General features: G+C 42.6%; 1 protein-coding gene across 1 annotated transcript in view; it reads right to left on the bottom strand.

Annotated features, from left to right (window-relative positions):
- The window catches only part of LOC143291036 (UPF0764 protein C16orf89 homolog), a 100,462-nt gene that overhangs the window by 37,535 nt on the left and 42,927 nt on the right, over positions 1 to 20,000 (bottom strand). Inside the window, exon 3 of the mRNA XM_076600624.1 lies at positions 17,245 to 17,406. Within this exon, the coding sequence (XP_076456739.1) occupies positions 17,245 to 17,406 (162 nt within the window). The remainder of the gene's footprint in view (positions 1 to 17,244; positions 17,407 to 20,000) is intronic.

Raw genomic sequence — 20,000 nt, forward strand, 5'->3', positions numbered from 1 at the left:
ACTCACTCAGTACGGCCAGTCCTCTCTTCTCCTCTACACAGACCCCTCGGATGTCCAGTGGGTGTCTGAATGACCCAACCTTTAGCTTCCGTCGTCAGAATTGTGGTATTCTTTGTCAACATTCACCTCTTCAGTATAAGAGCCTTCCGCTTGCAGTATTTTGATGGTGGTAATTGGGGTGAAACGCTGTTAACGTCGTCTCTTTCGCCGCTCGTATGGAGAGAGTTGGAGAGAGTTAACGCGGACACTGGACACCGAACTGGAAGCCTCAAACTTTTGTTGCTGCCACCGTCTCCACCCCCGTCCCCCCCCTCCACACACACACACACACCCTTCCATGCTACCGCCGTCTCACCCCCACCCATCTCCGCCATTGTACAATCAAACTGAAAGACCTCATCTCCAAACTGTTCTGGCATGTTTCGAGTTTATTGCTGATGTTCTTGGTGACTTTTCATAACTCTAATCTGTACAAAAGTATGTTGAGAACATTGCTCCTGAACATTTGGATCTAGCGGACAATGGAAATGTGCAGTCCATCTTCAGCTGCCGACTGCCACAATTTACATACCGCGTCGGTTTGAAGGATGTGTCAAACTGTATCGATTGTACCATACACATTACATCACATCCGCTGGGGGGAAATTAGATGACGGAAGGGGGAGGCAGATTTCAGGGCTTGAGAGACCGCCTCACACTACAGAAATGAAGAAGAAGAAGAAGAAGAGAAATATTCGTGACATCATGGCACAGTCATCAAACAAGAACTGCTGCGAAAATTAAAATAATCGCCTTCATAGAAATATTTAGAAATGCCTCGGACTTCATGCCAGCATATTTGAAAAGAGAGAGAGAGAGAGAACTCAGAACTCAGAAAGTGTAATGTACATCGGCCTTGGGCCACAATACAATGGGGAAGGGTGGATCGGTGAGGTTGTATATAACATTGTGTTATCCATAGCAACAACAACAACAAAAACAAGTACAAACTGAATGAATATATACTTAAACAATGTGCCCATCATATAGACATTTGTTTTTATATAGTATTTCATCATGCTTGATCACTGACTGCAGATTAACTTTTTCCTTGTATTGATAGCATGGAAAATATATCTTGATACATTATGTCTGTGATTGAAATTTGAGAGAGAGAGAGAGAGAGACGCCAGACAAAGAACTGACTGAACCAGCCGGGGGGGGGGGGGGGGTGGGGGGGGGCAGGGCAGAGGAGAGGGGTCAGGTTTCTCCTGTCGCCTGTCAACGTCTCTGTCCACTGGAGTCAAGTGGTGTGTTGGTGTGGAGGTGGGGGGGGGGTGGAGGGAAACAGAAAGGGGGAGACTGGGGTTGTTAAAAGGGAACTTGATTCACACAGGGTGAGTGGAGAAGTGTTGAAGTGTGCTGTTTTCTGTCTCGGGTCTGTCTCTGTTTCTCTTTGTGTTTGTCTGTTTGAATGTCTGTCTCTCTGTCTCTGTTTGTCTCTCTGTGTGTCTGTTTCTCCATGCTTCCCTGTCTCTCTTGTGTCTGTGTCTGTGTCTGTGTGTCTGTCTATCTTCCTTCCCTCTGTCTTTCTCTGTCTCTCTGTCTCTGTCTCTGTCTGTCTGTCTCTCTTTCTGTCTCCCTCTTTCTCTTTCTCTCTCTCTTCGAACGTTCCTTTCGTTTTTGACTCACTTGTGTAAACAAAGTGAGTCTATGTTTTAACCCGGTGTTCAGTTGTCTGTGTGTGTGTGTGTGTGTGTGTGTGTCCGTGTGTCTGTGTGTCTGTGTGTCCGTGGTAAACTTTAACATTGACATTTTCTCTGCAAATACTTTGTCAGTTGACACCAAATTTGGCATAAAAATAGGAAAAATTCAGTTCTTTCCAATCATCTTGTTTAAAACAATATTGCACCTCTGGGATGGGCACAAAAAAATAAAAAAGAAGCCTAATTATATGCAAAATGCATTTACTGTTATATTTATATTTCATGTATTCTCTAAACTTGGCACTTTGATCTGATATTCTGACCCAACAACAAGAGGAGTCATTATTATCATTTTTTGTTCAAACAGGAACTTCTTTTGCTAAGCATGGAATTTTTATTTATTTTGCAAGCGTTTTGGTGCAGATAGTAAAGAAGGGAAATTACTCTGTAATTAATGCTAGGGGACTTAATTTATCACAAGTGAGTCTTGAAGGCCTTGCCTCTCTTGTTGTTCTTGGTAATGCAGTCACTTCTGATTCTTTCTCTCCCCGTCCACAGCTTTCATCTTTTTTTTTCTTCTGCTGCTCTTTCTGTTGTTGCTGTTGCGTTCTGAGCGCGTTGAGTTACGGTGCTGGTCAGGCATCTGCTGGGCAGATGTGGTGTAGCGTACATGGATTTATCCGAACGCAGTGACGCCTCCTTGAGCCACTGATACTGATACTGATAATGCTGTTGCATCCATGAATGTCGTTGTTGCGACTGCTGCTGTTTTTCTTCTTTTTCTTTTTTTCTTTTTTTTTTTTTTAATTTACTATTGCTGCTGTCTGTGAACGCTGCTGGGCTTGTGTTTCCTTTTGTTTGTCCTCTTGCGTCTCGTGCTAATGCATTCATGCATTCCTCTGAGGCTGGAACTTTGTCTCTGGTGCTCTGGTGTCTCTCTCGCTGGTTTTTTCCTCCCCCCTCCCCCCCCCCCTCCCATTTCACAGAACCATTCGCTCTCCTTTCCTTTCCTTTATTATCTTTGTCTCGGGGGGTCTGGTTGGGGGGGGGGGGGGTGATGCCTCTTTCGCTCTTCGCCAGACCTTTGTCCAGAAGAAGAAGAAGAAGAAAAAAGACCTTTGTCCAGGTGGACAATTTGAATGTGAGCTAACGTTGTTGTTGTTTTTTAACGTGGTACACTACTACTACTACTACTACTTATAATAGTCAGTCGCGTCCGACTATGACCATCAGAACAGCAGAGGATGCAACGTCTGTTCCGACTATCTGGGTTAGCATCTGCCAAGCAGATGCCTGACCAGCAGCGTAACCCAACGCGCTTAGTCAGGCCTTGAGAAAAAAAGAGGGGGGGGGGAATAAATAATAGATAAGCTTACATAAATAAATAAATAAATGAATAATAATTATAATATAGAAAAAGGTAGTAGTAATAATAATAATAAAATAAAAAAATTTAAATATAAAAAATATATAAAAAAATAAGACAACAATGATGATAAATAAGCAAATAAATGTAAAACATGAAGACGCACATTCACACATACACTCACAAATGCATAACAGATATGCACCAAACATGCAGTTTCACAGATATGAAAGCACAGTCAACTACATATAAACGTACATGAGCTCCAACACACACACACACACACACACACACTGGGTTAGAATTTGATTATACTGGAGAGTGCCTTTGCTCCACTCTCTCGGCCAAGAGGGTATTAGGACAGTCGGCGTGGCGTTGGGATGGTTCCCAAAGGCCAACTTGCCCCCAAGGCCGTAGAACTAAGAGCCAGTGTAATTTTGCCTCCTAGTTTGGCAGCCATAGTCCTTCACAGAAGACTAAGCTGTAAATGATTTCCCATTGACTGGAGAAACCATTGATAGTACAGGTCTCACTTTGCTGTTGGCCCAGTTGTGAACTTATGTCAATCTGTGATATAAGCCGAGTGTTGGGCCTTACCACTACTACTATCACTACTGCTAGTAGTAGTAATAATAATAATAATAATAATAATGGCTTACAGAGAATTTTGTTGTCAGGTTACACCTAAATCAGATATTGACCTTCTGTCAGAACCAGTCTTCTATAACGAAAAATTCAAGATTGGAAATAGTACTATAAATCATAGAGACTGGGTTGATAAAGGTGTATACTGTGTTTCGCATTTCCTGAATGACAATGGACACTTTCTTACACAAAACGAATTTTGTGGAAAATATGAACTGAATGTACATTTTCTAGCGTACAGTGGTACAGTGCTTAAGAGCAATCAAAAAATACGTGGAACAGGTAGGTCTTAATGTTCCAGCAACCCACAGTTTTCCTGATACACCAGGGGCATTAACTCTCTCCATACGAACGGCGAAAGAGACGACGTTAACAGCGTTTCACCCCAGTTACTATCATCAAAATATTGCAAGCGGAAGGCTCTTATACTGAAGAGGTGAATGTTGACAAAGAATACAACAATTCTGACGACGGAAACTAAATGTTGGGTCATTGAGACACCCACTGGACATCCGAGGGATCTGTGTAGAGGAGAAGAGAGGACTGGCCGTACTGAGTGAGTTAAAAATAATATACTCGACACCTAAAGGATCACAGCGATACTATGATGTTCTAGCATTTGATGACACAACCCCGAAATCCTGTCACAAGTGATGATGATGATGATGATGATGATTATGATGATATTATTACTAGTACTAGTACAAATACTTCTACTAATGATAATAATGACGACGACTACGACGATGATGATAATGATGATTAGGCATGTTATTATTATTACTATTATTGTTGTTTTTGTTATTGTTGTTGCTGCTGCTGTTTTTTGTTGCCAGGTTGTCATTATCCTTTGATAATGAACAGTGATTATAGCACGCAGTTCTAATGAAACAGTACTAACTGCTCATACGTACACCACACTTTACCTTTCTCCACTGATCAACAGTAACGTTCAGTGCAACACAAGGTGCATGCATATAGGTGGGGAGCGAAATGATTTTATAAAGGTCTATCGTTGTTCTTTAGAGCGATAGTCAGAGAGACAGAAAAAAGAAGAAGGAGGAGAAGAAGGAGGAGGAGGAGAAGAAGGAGGAGGAGGAGACGAAGGGAAGGAGAAGGAGGAGGAGAAGGAGCAGAAGAAGGAGGAGAAGAAGGAGAAGGGGAGGAGAAGGAGGAAAAGACGAAGAAGGAGAAGGAGGAGGAGGAGAAGAAGGGAAGGAGAAGGAGGAGGAGAAGACGAAGACGAAGAAGGAGGAGGAGGAGACGAAGACGAAGAAGGAGGAGGAGTAGAAGAAGGGAAGGAGAAGGAGAAGGAGCAGAAGAAGGAGGAGAAGAAGGAGAAGGGGAGGAGAAGGAGGAGAAGAAGGAGAAGGAGAAGGGGAGGAGAAGGAGGAGAAGAAGAAGGAGGAGAAGGAGGAGAAGAAGAAGAGGACCGCAGCAAAAAACGCGTCCAAAAGATACAAAGACAGGAGTACACAGACGGTGAGTGAGGCAAGGGGGGAGGGGGGGAGAGAGAAAAAAACGAGACAGACGGACAGACAGAGACAGAGAATGAACCACGGGGGCAGAGACAGAGACAGAGACAAGAGAGGTTGCGCCAAAGACAGAGACACAGAGACAGACAACAAACACACACACACACACACAGAGAAAGAGAGTAAAACTTGGTGTAACATGAGCAGGGCTAATGTTTTTCAAGTGTCTGAAGGGGTGTGTGACCATTTGCCTTCTGGCGAGTGGGGCAACAGCCACTCGCTCTTTGCCGCAGCTTTGAAGGACACCTCAGCTGCTTCACAGGAGAACATCGCCACGTGAATGTGGGGGGTGAGGGGCGAGTGGAAGGGAGGGGGATGGGTGTGCAGGGGTTTGTGGAGGGGTGAGGGAAGCGTGTGCGTGTGTATGTGTGTTTGTGTGTGTGTGTGTGTGTGTGTGTGTGTGTGTGTGTGTGTTGTGTCCGTGTTCGTGAATAGCCACTTCAAGGGATGGAAAAACTCGGGATCTCTCTCTCTCTCTCTCTCTCTCTCTCTCTCTCTCTCTCTCTCTCTCTCTCTCCTCCTCCTCCTCCTCCTCCTCCTCCTCCTTCTCCTCCTCCTCCTTCTCCTCCTCCTTCTCCTCCTCTTCTTCTTCTTCTTTTTTATTTCCTTTTTTCGCACGATCATCATTCATATCTGCTGTTGCATTGTGCAGTCATCATTTTGCTCTTTTCTTCACTCATCTTCTACTCTGCTTTAACCACCCTTCACCATTTTTCTTCTTCTTCTTCTTCTTCTTCTTCTTCTTCTTCTTCTTCTTCTTTTCTTCTTCTTCTTCCGTCACACTTCATCTTGCTTGCCAAAGCAGTTTTACTTGATTGCATGAATATCGTTATTTTGTGTGTATTTTTCCATCTAGTGCACACATCTTCTTCTCCATTTAACCCCACTTCAGACCTTTTCTTCTTCTTCTTCTTCTTCTTCTTCTTCTTCTTCTTCTTGAATGTATGTGTATGTGTGAACAGTAAGTGCGTGTGTGTGTTTGTGTGTGTTTGAGTGTGTGGGCGTGAATGTGTACGTATGTCTTTGTTGCTTGTTTTATAATTTTGTGTGTGTGTGTGTGTGTGTGTGTGTGTGTGTGTGTGTGTGTGTGTGTGTGTGTGTGTGTGTGTGTAAGTACCTATGTACATGTAATGTACCAATTGTTCCAGTTTTTCATCGCTTTGTTACCTTTAATAGACCATTCAAGTTCCTATTCTTATTCCTCGTTCTTATTATTTTATTTTATTTCAGTTTTTTTCTTTATTTTTATGTTTTGTGTCGTTCGTTCTTTATTTTTTATGTCGTTAAATGGGCAGAATTGTAAAAAGGCCTTTACTGTGCCTAATTCTTTACCCATTAAAGATTCAATCAATCAATCAATCTTCTTCTTCTTCTTCTTCTTCTTCTTCTTCTTCTTCTTCTTCTTCTTCTTTTCTTCTTCTTCTTCCGTCACACTTCATCTTGCTTGCCAAAGCAGTTTTACTTGATTGCATGAATATCGTTGTTTTGTGTGTATTTTTCCATCTAGTGCACACATCTTCTTCTCCATTTAACCCCACATCAGACCTCTTCTTCTTCTTCTTCTTCTTCTTCTTCTTCTTCTTCTTCTCTTCCTTTCAAGCCATTCTTTTCTTCATAGTTTTGCGCCCTAGTCATTCGGATGAGACGATAAACCGAGGTCCCGTGTGCAGCACGCACTTAGCGCACGTAAAAGAACCCACGGCAACAAAAGGGTTGTTCCTGGCAAAATTCTGTAGAAAAATCCACGTCAATAGGAAAAACAAATAAAACTGCACGCAGGAAAAATACCAAAAAAAAAAAATGGGTGGCGCTGTAGTATAGCGACGCGCTCTCCCTGGGGAGAGCAGCCCGAATTTCACACAGAGAAATCTGTTGTGATAAAAAGAAAAACAAAATACAAAATACAAAATTTATTTTGTGTTCTTCTTCTTTTTCCATCGTCATTGGCTGTCATGGGTCATTCCTTCCCAATAATTCTTCTTCTGTCTTCATAAAAAAAAAAGGACGCTTACACAGATTTACACACAACTGGGTTAAAAATGTTGGTACCTCCTTACAAAAAAAAATATGCTATGGTTCTATCTATTTTTGTCTACTGTTATCAACTAAACCCAGAAATACCTGACAAAATGTAACCAGCCATTACCCAAAATGTCATGAGAAAAGAAGTGCAGGAAGTTTTCTCACACATGAATACGACATACTGCTACGTACATACTTACTTGAAATCTTTTTTTTCTTTTCTTTTTTTGCCAAAATAGAATAAAACAAAATAAGATAAAACAGAATAAAATAAAAATAAAACAGCCAACCCAAAAGTAAAGATACAGGAGCTCGGTTGGTGAGGAAGAGAACTTTTTTTTTTCTTCACAAATTGCTTCAGACAGTGTATAAGGGGTGGGGGCTGGGAGGATTAGCTTTTGACATATAGCAGATGAAAGATCAACGCTCCAATGTTTGCAGACAGTGTGAATAACAGCCCTGCATCCTGTTTCATCTAAATGTCACTCTTAAGTGGCAGACACGCTCAAACCGAACAAGAAGAACAGGAAGAAGAAGAACACCAACACCAACACCAACAACAACAACAAGACGAAGGAGACGAAGGGAAAAAAATGGTGATGCATGTAAAAACCCACTCGTGCAAACGTGCGAACGGTGAAGCTGCAAACCTCACAAACATAAAAGACGAAGATGACGATGACGACGACGACGACGACGACGAAAGAGAAGAAGAAGAAGAAAAAAAGACTTTAAGTATACACAATCTGGATTCTGTCTTGATCCCTCTGTCTGTTTGCCTTCATTCATCTCTCTCTCTCTCTCTCTCTCTCTCTCTCTCTCTCTCTCTCTCTCTCACTCTCTCTCTCACTCTCTCTCTCTCACTCTCTCTCTCACTCTCTCGTATCTATTACACACCTCTAGATGATGATTTTCTTTCATGTGATAAATTCCTGTTAATTTCAAAACTTTCAAACTACATCTTCTTCTTCTTCTATAAGCAACATTACTGATTTGATTTGATTTGATTTGATTTCTTCTTCTTCTTCTTCTTCTTCTTCTTCTTCTTCTTCGCCTTCTCTTCCTCGAGCTCCTCCTGCTTCTCCTTCTACTACTTATCGTTTTGGTTTTGGTTTCTCCTTGTACTCCTTATCGTTTTTGTTTTATCCTTTTTGTTTGGTTTTCTCCTTGTACTCCTTATCGTTTTTGTTTGGTTTTCTCCTTGTACTCCTTATCGTTTATGTTTTGTTTTCTCCTTCTACTCCTTATCCTTTTTGTTTTGTTTTCTCCTTGTACTCCTTATTGTTTTTGTTTTGTTTTCTCCTTGTACTCCTTATCGTTTTTGTTTGGTTTTCTCCTTGTACTCCTTATCGTTTTTGTTTGGTTTTCTCCTTGTACTCCTTATCGTTTATGTTTTGTTTTCTCCTTGTACTCCTTATTGTTTTTGTTTTGTTTTCTCCTTGTACTCCTTATCGTTTATGTTTTGTTTTCTCCTTGTACTCCTTATCGTTTTTGTTTGGTTTTCTCCTTGTACTCCTTATCCTTTTTGTTTTGTTTTCTCCTTGTACTCCTTATCGTTTTTGTTTGGTTTTCTCCTTGTACTCCTTATCGTTTTTGTTTTGTTTTCTCCTTCTACTCCTTATCGTTTTTGTTTTGTTTTCTCCTTCTACTACTTATCGTTTTGGTTTTGGTTTCTCCTTGTACTCCTTATCGTTTTTGTTTGGTTTTCTTATTCTCTCCTCATCCATGTGGATCTTTTGCAACCATCTCTTTCTGTTCCTTCCTTCTACTTTGTCGTTCATGATCGTTCACGTTCAGATTTGTGAACTCATGATCACAAACTCCGCTCTATCTCTCTCTCTCACTCACTCACTCTCTCTTGTACTATACCCGATGTCAAAACCTATTTATTGATGAATATAGATAAACATTTAAAGTATACAATGACTAGATTTAGACTTGGTATTTCGAGAAATTGCAGAACATAGTCACCGTTATAAAGTACATGATTATGTCCACTTTGTAAGAAGGGCAAGTAAAATGAAGTGCACTTTGTTCTATCCTGTCCTGTTATGTATGACTTAAGAATACAATACATACCATTGAAATTAATTTTTTTAAGTTCCCTAGTCAGTTTAGATTATCGCTACTTGTGGCATCTACACACGAAGAAACTATCAGAAATTTCTCAATTTATCTCTACAAAGCGTTTAAGCTTCGATCCACTCTTACGTCGTAAAATTAATTTATTAAGCTTGCGCCACTTCTGATGACACGATTACTTTACTGAGTTTAGCAAAATAGGCGTGTGTTATTTATCTGCTGTGTACTACTTAGCTAAGTGTATACTGCATGACAAAGTATGATATTTGTCTTGTTTATTTTATGCTATTTTTTTCTTATCAATTTTTTTTTCCTGGTACCCTTTCATGAGGGGCAATGGTCTATATGAATAAACCATCCATCCATTCATTCATTCATTCATTCATTCTCTCTCTCTCTCTCTCTCTCTCTCTCTCTCTCTCTCTCTTACCCTTTCATGAGGGGCAATGGTCTATATGAATAAACCATCCATTCATTCATTCATTCATTCATTCTCTCTCTCTCTCTCTCTCTCTCTCTCTCTCTCTCTCTCTCTTACCCTTTCATGAGGGGCAATGGTATATATGAATAAACCATCCATTCATTCATTCATTCATTCATTCTCTCTCTCTCTCTCTCTCTCTCTCTCTCTCTCTCTCTCTCTCTTACCCTTTCATGAGGGGCAATGGTCTATATGAATAAACCATCCATTCATTCATTCATTCTCTCTCTCTCTCTCTCTCTCTCTCTCTCTCTCTCTCTCTCTCTCTCTCTCTCTCTCTGAACAAAAACGGTACTCGGCGTTACTCTCATCTCCCCAATAATTAACAGTTGCACAACACAGGAACAACTGACATGATGCCGTAATGATGACCAAGATTGCAAGGGAAACGAAATCACTGTGCTTGTTCTTGCACGTAACCACGATATTTTCATGACGATCTCGGATTGATTTTTCTGACGCCAAACATGTCTATGTCTCTGTCACATATACAGTCATATTCTCTCTCTCTCTCTCTCTCTCTCTCTCTCTCTCTCTCTCTCTGTATATATGTGTGTGTGTGTCACTCACTCACTCACTCACTCACTCATTCACTTACTCTCTTTATCTCTGTCTCTCTCTACAACCCCCGTGGCTTCAAATTAATATTGCTACTGGCATCAAGAAAGAAGTGAACGTACCGAATCTTGCTGCACACTCTGCGGAGCGTTCGACAAAGAAAAGGAGAAACTGCTGCTCAATCTCTCTCTCTCTCGAAGAAAAGGTTTACTTGTTTTTCATGTTTGGTGACTCTATAGCTTCCATGCTGTTATAGATATTTATTCTTTTTCTTCTTCTTCTTCGTTGTCGTCGTCATCGTCTTCGTTTTCTTGTGTGTGTTTTTTTAGGGCTGCAACTTCACTGTTCACACGTTTTTACGAGCGGGTTCCTCTTCTTCTTCTTCTTCTTCTTCTTCTTCTTCGTTTTCATCCTCCTACTCCTCCTCCTTCTTCTCCTTCTCCTTCTTCTTCTACTTCTTCCTCCTCCGCCTTCTTCTTCTTCTTCGTCTTCCTCCTCCTCCTTCTCCTCCTTCTTCTTCTTCTTCTTCTTCTTCTCCTTCTTCTTCCTCCTCTCCTCCTCCTCCTCCTTCTTCTTCTTCCTCCTCCTCCTCCTTCTCCTCCTTCTTCTTCTTCCTCCTCCTCCTCCTCCTTCTTCTTCTTCCTCTCCTCCTCCTCCTCCTCTTCCTTCTCTACGTCTTCCTTCTTCTCCTCTGCCTCCTCCTCCTCCTTATATATCTCCATTTTTATATCTACCCTGCAACGTCTGTACCTCCCCCTTTTCCTTACATCATCGATCACTATCTGCAGTTGGGGGTCATTCATTACACATCGCTCCTGCTCATCTATCACAAAAGACACCTCGACAGATTCCAGCACACGTACTCTCTTTCAACAACAACAAAAAAAAAGACCTTGCCACAAGCTTCTCCCTTATTCCGCCGTGTCAGCTGCACCCACATATAGACCAGAGTTTGCATTCCGTTTCAAGGAGGTGTCAAAGCGTGCGGACTGATCCATATACGCTAAACCACATCTGCGCAAAAAGAACAAAGCAGATGTCTGACCAATGCATAAATGCCACGAAACCGCAGTGATGATCCACACGCAAGGAAAGAGAAAGGTACATATAGCTGTCCGCTCATACATAACCGCCATTGTCTAGGAAATACTCGAGTTTTTTTGGGTTTTTTCTTTCTGATGCAAAAGAAAACTTTGTTACAGAAAAAAAAGAAAGATTTGAGTCTCAACTTTTTGAAATAAGAGTAACGGTCTAATTAGTTTTACAAGGAGTCCAGTTTTTCAACTTTGTTCAACTTTTGTTGCCTTGGGTTCCTAAGGGAGACTATTCGTTCAGTACTATTTTTGGTCTGCAGGCATAATGCCATCATGAGGCAATGGTGATAATAGATGTCCATCGACGATGTTGTTTACCACAGAGATAAGCCTATCCAGTTGTTGTTTTTGTAGATGAAGTTCCTCCTCTTGCAAAGATAGAGGGGGGAAGAGAAGGAGAAGAGCGGAGAAAGGGAGAGAGGGAGTGAGAGAGGGAAAGAGAGAGGGGAGAGAGGGAGAGAGACAGACAGAGGAAGAGAAAGAGAGGGAGGGAGAGAGAGAGGGGGAGAGAGGGAGAGAGAGAGGCAGAGAGAGGGGGAGAGAGGGAGAGAGAGAGGGGGGGGAGAGAGGGAGAAAGAGACAGACAGAGAAAGAGAGGGAGAGAGAGGGAGGGAGAGAGGGAGGGAGGGGAGAGAGAGAGACAGAGGGAGAGAAATACAGAGAGGGAGAGGGAGGGAGAGAGACAGAGAGGGAGAGAGAGACAGAGAAAGGGAGAGATAGACAGAGAGAGAGAGAGAGTATTGAGGGCAGACGGACAGATTTCTCTTTAGAGGGGAATTTGGGGGGGAAACTTCACCTCCAAGGTACAGAGAGATCCATCTCAAAGGCCACTGAACACAAGTCGGCAGTCAGCAAAAAAAAAAAAACCTCCTCAAGTTTTCTGTAAAAGCAGAGGGTCAACTTGTTGAGACAAGTACAAGTGGAGTGGAGTCAGGGTAAAAAGCAGACACATTTCTCATGGTGCTGGGTGGGTGTAGGAGGAGGGTGTGTGAAGCGTCATGACACTTGAGGCATGATGCCTGGCATACTTTGGGCCTGGCTGTTCTGGGGATTCCCTGGACTGTGAAGGGAAGGGAGTGCGAGCAGCGCAGATTGAAGCATTTTCCCTCTCCTCCTTCTGCCTCTCTGTCTCTGTCAGTGCACTCACCTCTGTCTCTTCCCTTCCCCCACCCCCACCCTGTGTGTGTGTGTGTGTGTGTGTGTGTGTGTGTGTGTGTGTATGTGTATTTGTATTTGTATTTCTTTTTATCACAACAGATTTCTCTGTGTGAAATTCGGGCTGCTCTCCCCGGGGAGAGCGCGTCGCTACACTACAGCGCCACCCATTTTTTTGTATTTTTTCCTGCATGCAGTTTTATTTGTTTTTCCTATCGCAGTGGATTTTTCTTCATAATTTTGCCAGGAACAACACTTTTGTTGCCGTGGGTTCTTTTACGTGCGCTAAGTGCATGCGGCACACGGGACCTCGGTTTATCGTCTCATCCGAATGACTAGCGTCCAGACCACCACTCCAGGTCTAGTGGAGGGGGAGAAAATATCGGCGGCTGAGCCGTGATTCGAACCAGCGCGCTCAGATTCTCTCGCTTCCTAGGCGGACGCGTTACCTCTAGGCCATCACTCCATCACTGTGTGTGTGTGTGTGTGTGTGTGTGTGTGTGTGTGTGTGTGTGTGTGTGTGTGTGTGTGTGTGTGTGTGTGTGTGTGTGTGTGTGTGCATGCATGGATGTATGTAGGGAGAGGGTGGGGAAGACACGTATGTGAGTATGTGTGTGCGTTAGAATATTTTTTGGAGATAATGATATTAATGAAATTTGGTAAATTGATTTGTTAAATATGTTCTTTTTAAATCATACCTTCCCTCAAATCAGAATTTCCTTGTGTTGCTCAGTTAATATTTTATTCAAATGGTTGCGAAAGTGTCAGTACAACAAACAGTTAATCTGACAATAAATGGTTTCAGTCAGTCAGTCAGTGTGTGTGTGTGTGTGTGTGTGTGTGTGTGTGTGTGTGTGTGTGTGTGTGTGTGTGTGTGCGCGCGCGCGCGCGCGCGCCTAATGTATAGCATCGCTTTTAGTTTTGATTCATTGTCTCCTGCCTTGCTAAAAAAAAAAAAAAAAAAAAAAAAAAAAAAAAAACTTTTAAATGATGCATCACCACATCCCAAAGGAGTTATTGTTAATCTATCATCTCTAGGACTGAGATTGTCTTTGAGCTCATCAAAAACTGGAGTGATAGATAACGTACCGACACTTTGAGGAAGCTGAGAACAAAGTCACCAGTAACCGAGTGACGGCCTTGATGTGATGCGTCCGCCTCTGAAACGAGAGAATCTGAGCGCACTGGTTCGAATCCAGGCAGAGTCGCCAGTATAGACCACTAGACCTTGAGTGGTGGTCTGGACGCTGTCATTCGGTTGAGACGATAAACCGAGGGAGGTCCCGTGTGCAGCATGCACTTAGCGCAGCGCACGTAGAACAACCCACTGCAACAAAAGGGTTGTCCCTGGCAAAATTCTGTAGAAAAATCCGCTTCGATAGCAAAACATTAAAAAAAAAAAAACTGCAGGCAGGAAAAAATACAATAAAATGGATGGCGCTCTCAGTTTAGCGACGCGCTCTCCATGGGGAGAGCAGTCCGAATTTCATTCAGAGAAAACTATTGTGACAAAAAAGAGTTACACAATACAATACGTCAGAAACCTCTCACGGTTCGGGCTACTGCGAGCCAACATACCACAGATGTTTATTGTATTGTATTGTATTGTATTGTATTAACTTATTGTAAAAACACATTCTGGATGCTCTCCCCGGGGAGAAAGCGTCGCCGGCGTGCAGCGCCACCTTTTTATTCTTCTTCCTCCCTGCAAGCGTATTTGTTTTGTTATCAAAGTAAAATTTTCTGCATAATTTTGCCAAAGACAATCCTTTTCTTTTGCCGTGTGTTCTTTTACGTGTGCTGAGTGCTTGCTGCACACTTGGTTTATCGTCTCATCCGAAGAACTAGTGTCCAGACCACCACTCAAGAGGAGGGGGAGAACACATACTGACGAGTGCGGGATTCGATCCAGCACCCTCGGATTCTCTCGCTTCCTGGGCGCACGCTTTACCACTAGGCCACAACTCCAAAATACGTTCTGTGGGTCATATGGTATGTGCATGCATACGTGCCTACATCCATGTGTATGTGTGTGTGAGAGAGAGAGAGTGTGTGTGTGTGTGTGCATTTTACTTAATTATATATACGATTTATTCCCTGCGTGTTTTTATAAATGTATTGCTGTACAATACCTTATGGCCTTAACGTATGTGCGCGTGTGTGTGTGTGTGTGTGTGTGTGTGTGTGTGTGTGTGTGCGCGCGTATGACATTTTAGTAATATATACCTTTTATTTGTTGGATATTTTCATTTTTAAATACTTTTGTACAGTACCCTATTGTTTTAACATGAGTATGTGTGTGTGTGGCGGGGGGTGCGGGGGGGGGGAGGGTAGTCTATCGTCAGCTATCGGGAATTCTTATTTGACTAGTTTTAATCTCTTTTTATGTTGTGCATGGTAATTTTATGCTGGTGTTTACAACGAGCCTGTGATTGCACAACTTAATTTCCATGTGGATTAATAAAGTTTTTTTGATTGGATTGGATTGGACTGGATTGGATTTGATCATATTTCCTGTATTACAAATATTACAGAAGCTGTTGTGATTAGAAAGAAAGATAGATCACGTTTACTTACATGTCGCGTGCACTTTGTATGTTCAGACAGACTGCTGAAATCTCCTGATCGAAACTCAACGCAGTGTAACTGCTCTGTCCATGTGTGTGCGTTTGTGTGTGTGTGTGTGTGTGTGTGTGTGTGTGTGCGTGCGCGCGTGATTGTGTGTGTGCGTGTGTGTGCGTGCGTTTGTATTTAGTGTGTGTTTTGAGGCAAGCTCTCTTCCGGTTTTATTTTCCCATTGTAAACATACTTGACGTGTGTGTTATATCATGTTTGCCTGTCAGTTTCAGTTTCGAGGAGGTGTCAAATCATTTTCATTTCTTTATTTGATTACTTTTTATATTCTGTTTCAGTTTTAGTTTTACTCATGTATCTATTTATCCATCTTTTTATTATTATTTATTATTTTTTACTTTATCCATTTATCTATTCAGTAATTTGAAAACTTATCTTTTTTTTTCTTTCCTCCTCGGGGCCTGACTCAGCGTGTTGGGTTACGCTGCTGGTCAGACATCTGCATATTAGCAGATGTGGTGTAGCGTATATGGATTTGTTCGAACGCAGTGACTGACGCCTACTTCAGTAACTGAACTGAATTGAACTGAACTGAACCGGAAGAAGACCAAGACGGCACACCAAGACAACACCACACAATCGCCAACCGGGGCTGTTAAACTCTCACCAAGACCACACAAAGACAGCACCACACAAACGCCTGTCGGGGCTGTTAAACACTAAGACCACACAAAGACAGCACCACACAAACGCCTGTCGGGGATGTTAAACACTAAGACCACACAAAGACAACACTAAACAAACTTCTTTCGGGGATGTTTAACACTAAGACCACACAAAGACAACACTAAACAAAATTCTTTCGGGGATGTTTAACACTAAGACCACACAAAGACAACACTAAACAAAATTCTTTCGGGGATGTTTAACACAAAGACAACACTAAACAAATTCTTTCGGGGATGTTTAACACTAAGACCACACAAAGACAACACCACATAAACTTCTTTCGGGGCTGTTAAACACTAAGACCACACAAAGAAAACACTAAACAAACTTCTTTCGGGGATGTTTAACACCAAGACCACACAAAGACAACACCACACAAACGCCTGTCAGGGGCTGATAAAACACTCACCAAGACCACACAAAGACAACACCACACAAACGCCTGTCGGGGATGTTTAACACTAAGACCACACAAAGACAACACTAAACAAATCCTGTCGGGCTGATAAAACACTCACCAAGACCACACAAAGACAACACCACACAAATCCTGTCGGGGATGTTTAACACTAAGACCACACAAAGACAACACTAAACAAATCCTGTCGGGCTGATAAAACACTCACCAAGACCACACAAAGACAACACCACACAAATCCTGTCGGGCTGATAAAACACTCACCAAGACCACACAAAGACAAACACCACACAAACGCCTGTCAGGGGCTGATAAAACACTCACCAAGACCACACAAAGACAAACACCACACAAACGCCTGTCAGGGGCTGATAAAACACTCACCAAGACCACACAAAGACAACACTAAACAAACGCCTGTCAGGGGCTGATAAAACACTCACCAAGACCACACAAAGACAACACCACACAAACGCCTGTCAGGGGCTGATAAAACACTCACCAAGACCACACAAAGACAACACTAAACAAACGCCTGTCAGGGGCTGATAAAACACTCACCAAGACCACACAAAGACAACACCACACAAACGCCTGTCAGGGGCTGATAAAACACTCACCAAGACCACACAAAGACAACACCACACAAACGCCTGTCGGGGCTGTTAAACACTAAGACCACACAAAGACAACACTAAACAAAATTCTTTCGGGGATGTTTAACACCAAGACCACACAAAGACAACACCACACAATCGCCAACCGGGGCTGATAAAACACTCACCAAGACCACACAAAGACAACACCACACAAACGCCTGTCGGGGCCGATAAAACACTCACCAAGACCACACAAAGACAACACCACACAAACGCCTGTCAGGGGCTGATGAACACTCACGGTCAAAATAGGCCGGTTCGTTGATGGCCACGTGCGGCTCAGCCTTGTCGCTGACCACTTTGGCCAGGTCCCTCACCGACTGTATGTCCACGGCCAGGTCCCCAGGCAGCTGAACCAGCTGGTTCCTCTTCCTCAGGTTGGTCAGCAGGACCTTCAGAGTACCTGCAAACAGCCTTAGGGTAAAGGTTGGATATGACGTCGGTGAAGTGTATTATGCATCATACAGCTGTCATGGAGTAAAGGTTGGAAATTTCATCAATGCGCACCCGCGCGCGCTTTCGCGTACACACACACACACACACACACACACACACACACACACACACATATATATATATATATATATATATATATATATATATATATATATATATATATACGTATGTATGTGTGTATGTATGTATGTACATATATGGTGACACTGATTTACACTTATACAAAATTAAATGACTGAACGTTCGTTAAAACCCCTCCTTCTAGCTCTCCTGCGAAGTTGCGAAACCAAACTACCTCGATAATGGTATCATTTGCGCCCATACCTGGAACAGGTTATAGATTTGTATCACGGGTGAATTTTTTTTTAAGGCTGATGGGAAAAAAAAACAGATGTTGAAATTTTTGCTTTCAATGCGTGTTTTGTTTTTTGTTTTATTTTGTTTTGTTTTTTGTTTTTTTAACAAATAAATAAATATTTCTATGTAAAATTAGATTTTGCTGGAGTTTTCGGGAAAGAGACAGACAGAGAGAGAGAGAGAGTGTGTGTGTGTGTGTGTGTAAGTGTGTTTGTATGTATGTATGTATGTGTTTATGTGTGTGTGCTTGTGTGCGTTTGCGTCACACGTCTTTTTATTTCTTTTGAAAGAGGAAAAAATACAACCACCACGACTAGCCATGAAAAAAAAAGAGAAACGAATATAGCTCAGATCAAAAACTGATTGATTATATCTGAAATTTTACTTTACAGACAGACCCTATTTCAAGAGTCGTTGCAGCAACGCCAACATTTCATTATGTCCAAACTGCTGATTTGATATATATATATATATATATATATATATATGTGTGTGTGTGTGTGTGTGTGTGTGTGTGTGTGTGTGTGTGTGTGTGTGTGTGTGTGTGTGTGTGTGTGTGTGTGTGTGTGTGTGTGTGTGTGAGCGCTCGCCCGTGCGTGCGCGCTTGTGTGCCTGCGCGTGTGTATGTATGTCTGTGTGTCTGTGTTATGGTGATTGAACAAGCGCTTGTGTAACTCCTTCATAAATTCTTTCTTTCCTTCTTTCTTTCTTTCTGTTCATCTTCGGATACTTGCTTGGTTTATTGATTGGTTGCCTGGATGCCTGGCTATTCATTCTAACACATACGTCCTCAAGGCTTGACAAACATCGTTGCAATACAGCACCCCGCCTACACACACACACACACACACACACACACACACACACACACACACACACACACACACCCTAGCGCCCCTCACCCACCCACACCCTCCAATCATGCCACAGACGGACTAAACTTTTTGATACAGAAAAAAAATATATTCCTCTTTCCCCATACACACAGGCCAGCATTCCCCCTCCCCCTCCCCCTTCCCCTCCCCTCCCCACTTGCTCCACCATTCCACACACAAACTGAATTTAACGAAATAAGTCTCGGTGGAAAGTACTCTAGAGTCAGATGTGTGTTTTACACAAACCTATGACAGGCTCTCCAGGCCTGATCTGTGCGTTGGCTTATGTGACGGTCAGGCATCTTCTCCTTTGTGTTTTTTCCAGCAGATGTGCTGTAGCGTTTATGGACCACTCAACATGCTCTGACACCTCCTTCAAACTAAGGCTGAAACTTAAAACTTTTCCACTGTCCAGTATCAGTCTTCAGGGTAACCCCCTCCACCCCACTCACCCACTATGTCAATGCACGGGACACAAATACGACCTTTGTGACACAAGCTAATATACTGGACAAGTCGAACCTTCCAGATGAGCTGAAAAAAGACTCCAAGCATCACCCCTCACCCCACCCCACGATATCATAGGCTGTGGATTGGATAAATGTGACGAATTACAGATTGTTTTTTTAGGGGGGGGGGGGGGAGTGGGGGGGAGGGTCCACCACCCGCTGCACAACCGCGTCACGTTGCATGTGAAATATGTTCCATAATGTGAAGTTTCGTGAAGGTAAGAAAGCAAAGAAGTCAGTCTTCTTACTCGACTTTAATAATAATAATGTACATTCATATAACGCCCTTTCTCACAAAGAGCTCAGGGCGCTTTACATGAAAACAAATATTACAAGTAACATAAAATATTCATGACCACTCCTTCTCAAAAACCCCTCTCCCCCCCCCCCCCCCCCCCCCACCCCACTCACACTCTCCCTTTCCCACTCTACATACATCTAAAGTGAGCTCACATGGGTGGTGTTGGAGAAAAGGAAGCTGAGTACTTATAGATAGGTTTTAAAAAGATGAGTCTTTAGTGATGAGCGAAAAGCAGAAATAGAATCAGATGCACGGATATGATGAGGAAGGTTGTTCCAGATGTGAGGAGCAGCAAAGAATAAAGAACGTTCACCATAGGTTCTTGTATTGGCATGAGGAAGTTTCAAAAGGTAACCGTCAAAGGAAGAGCGGGGATTTCTTGTGGGACTTTATTCCTGGTCTTGTCAATAACCCTGTGGTAATCCTTGTATAGGGCAACAATCCACAATAGGGGGGTGAGGGGGGGGGGTGCCCTCGAGGAACCTGATGCTTGTGTACG

Source organism: Babylonia areolata, chromosome 1 (assembly GCF_041734735.1).
Source record: "Babylonia areolata isolate BAREFJ2019XMU chromosome 1, ASM4173473v1, whole genome shotgun sequence".
In the NCBI taxonomy this organism is placed as follows: Eukaryota; Metazoa; Mollusca; class Gastropoda; order Neogastropoda; family Buccinidae; genus Babylonia; species Babylonia areolata.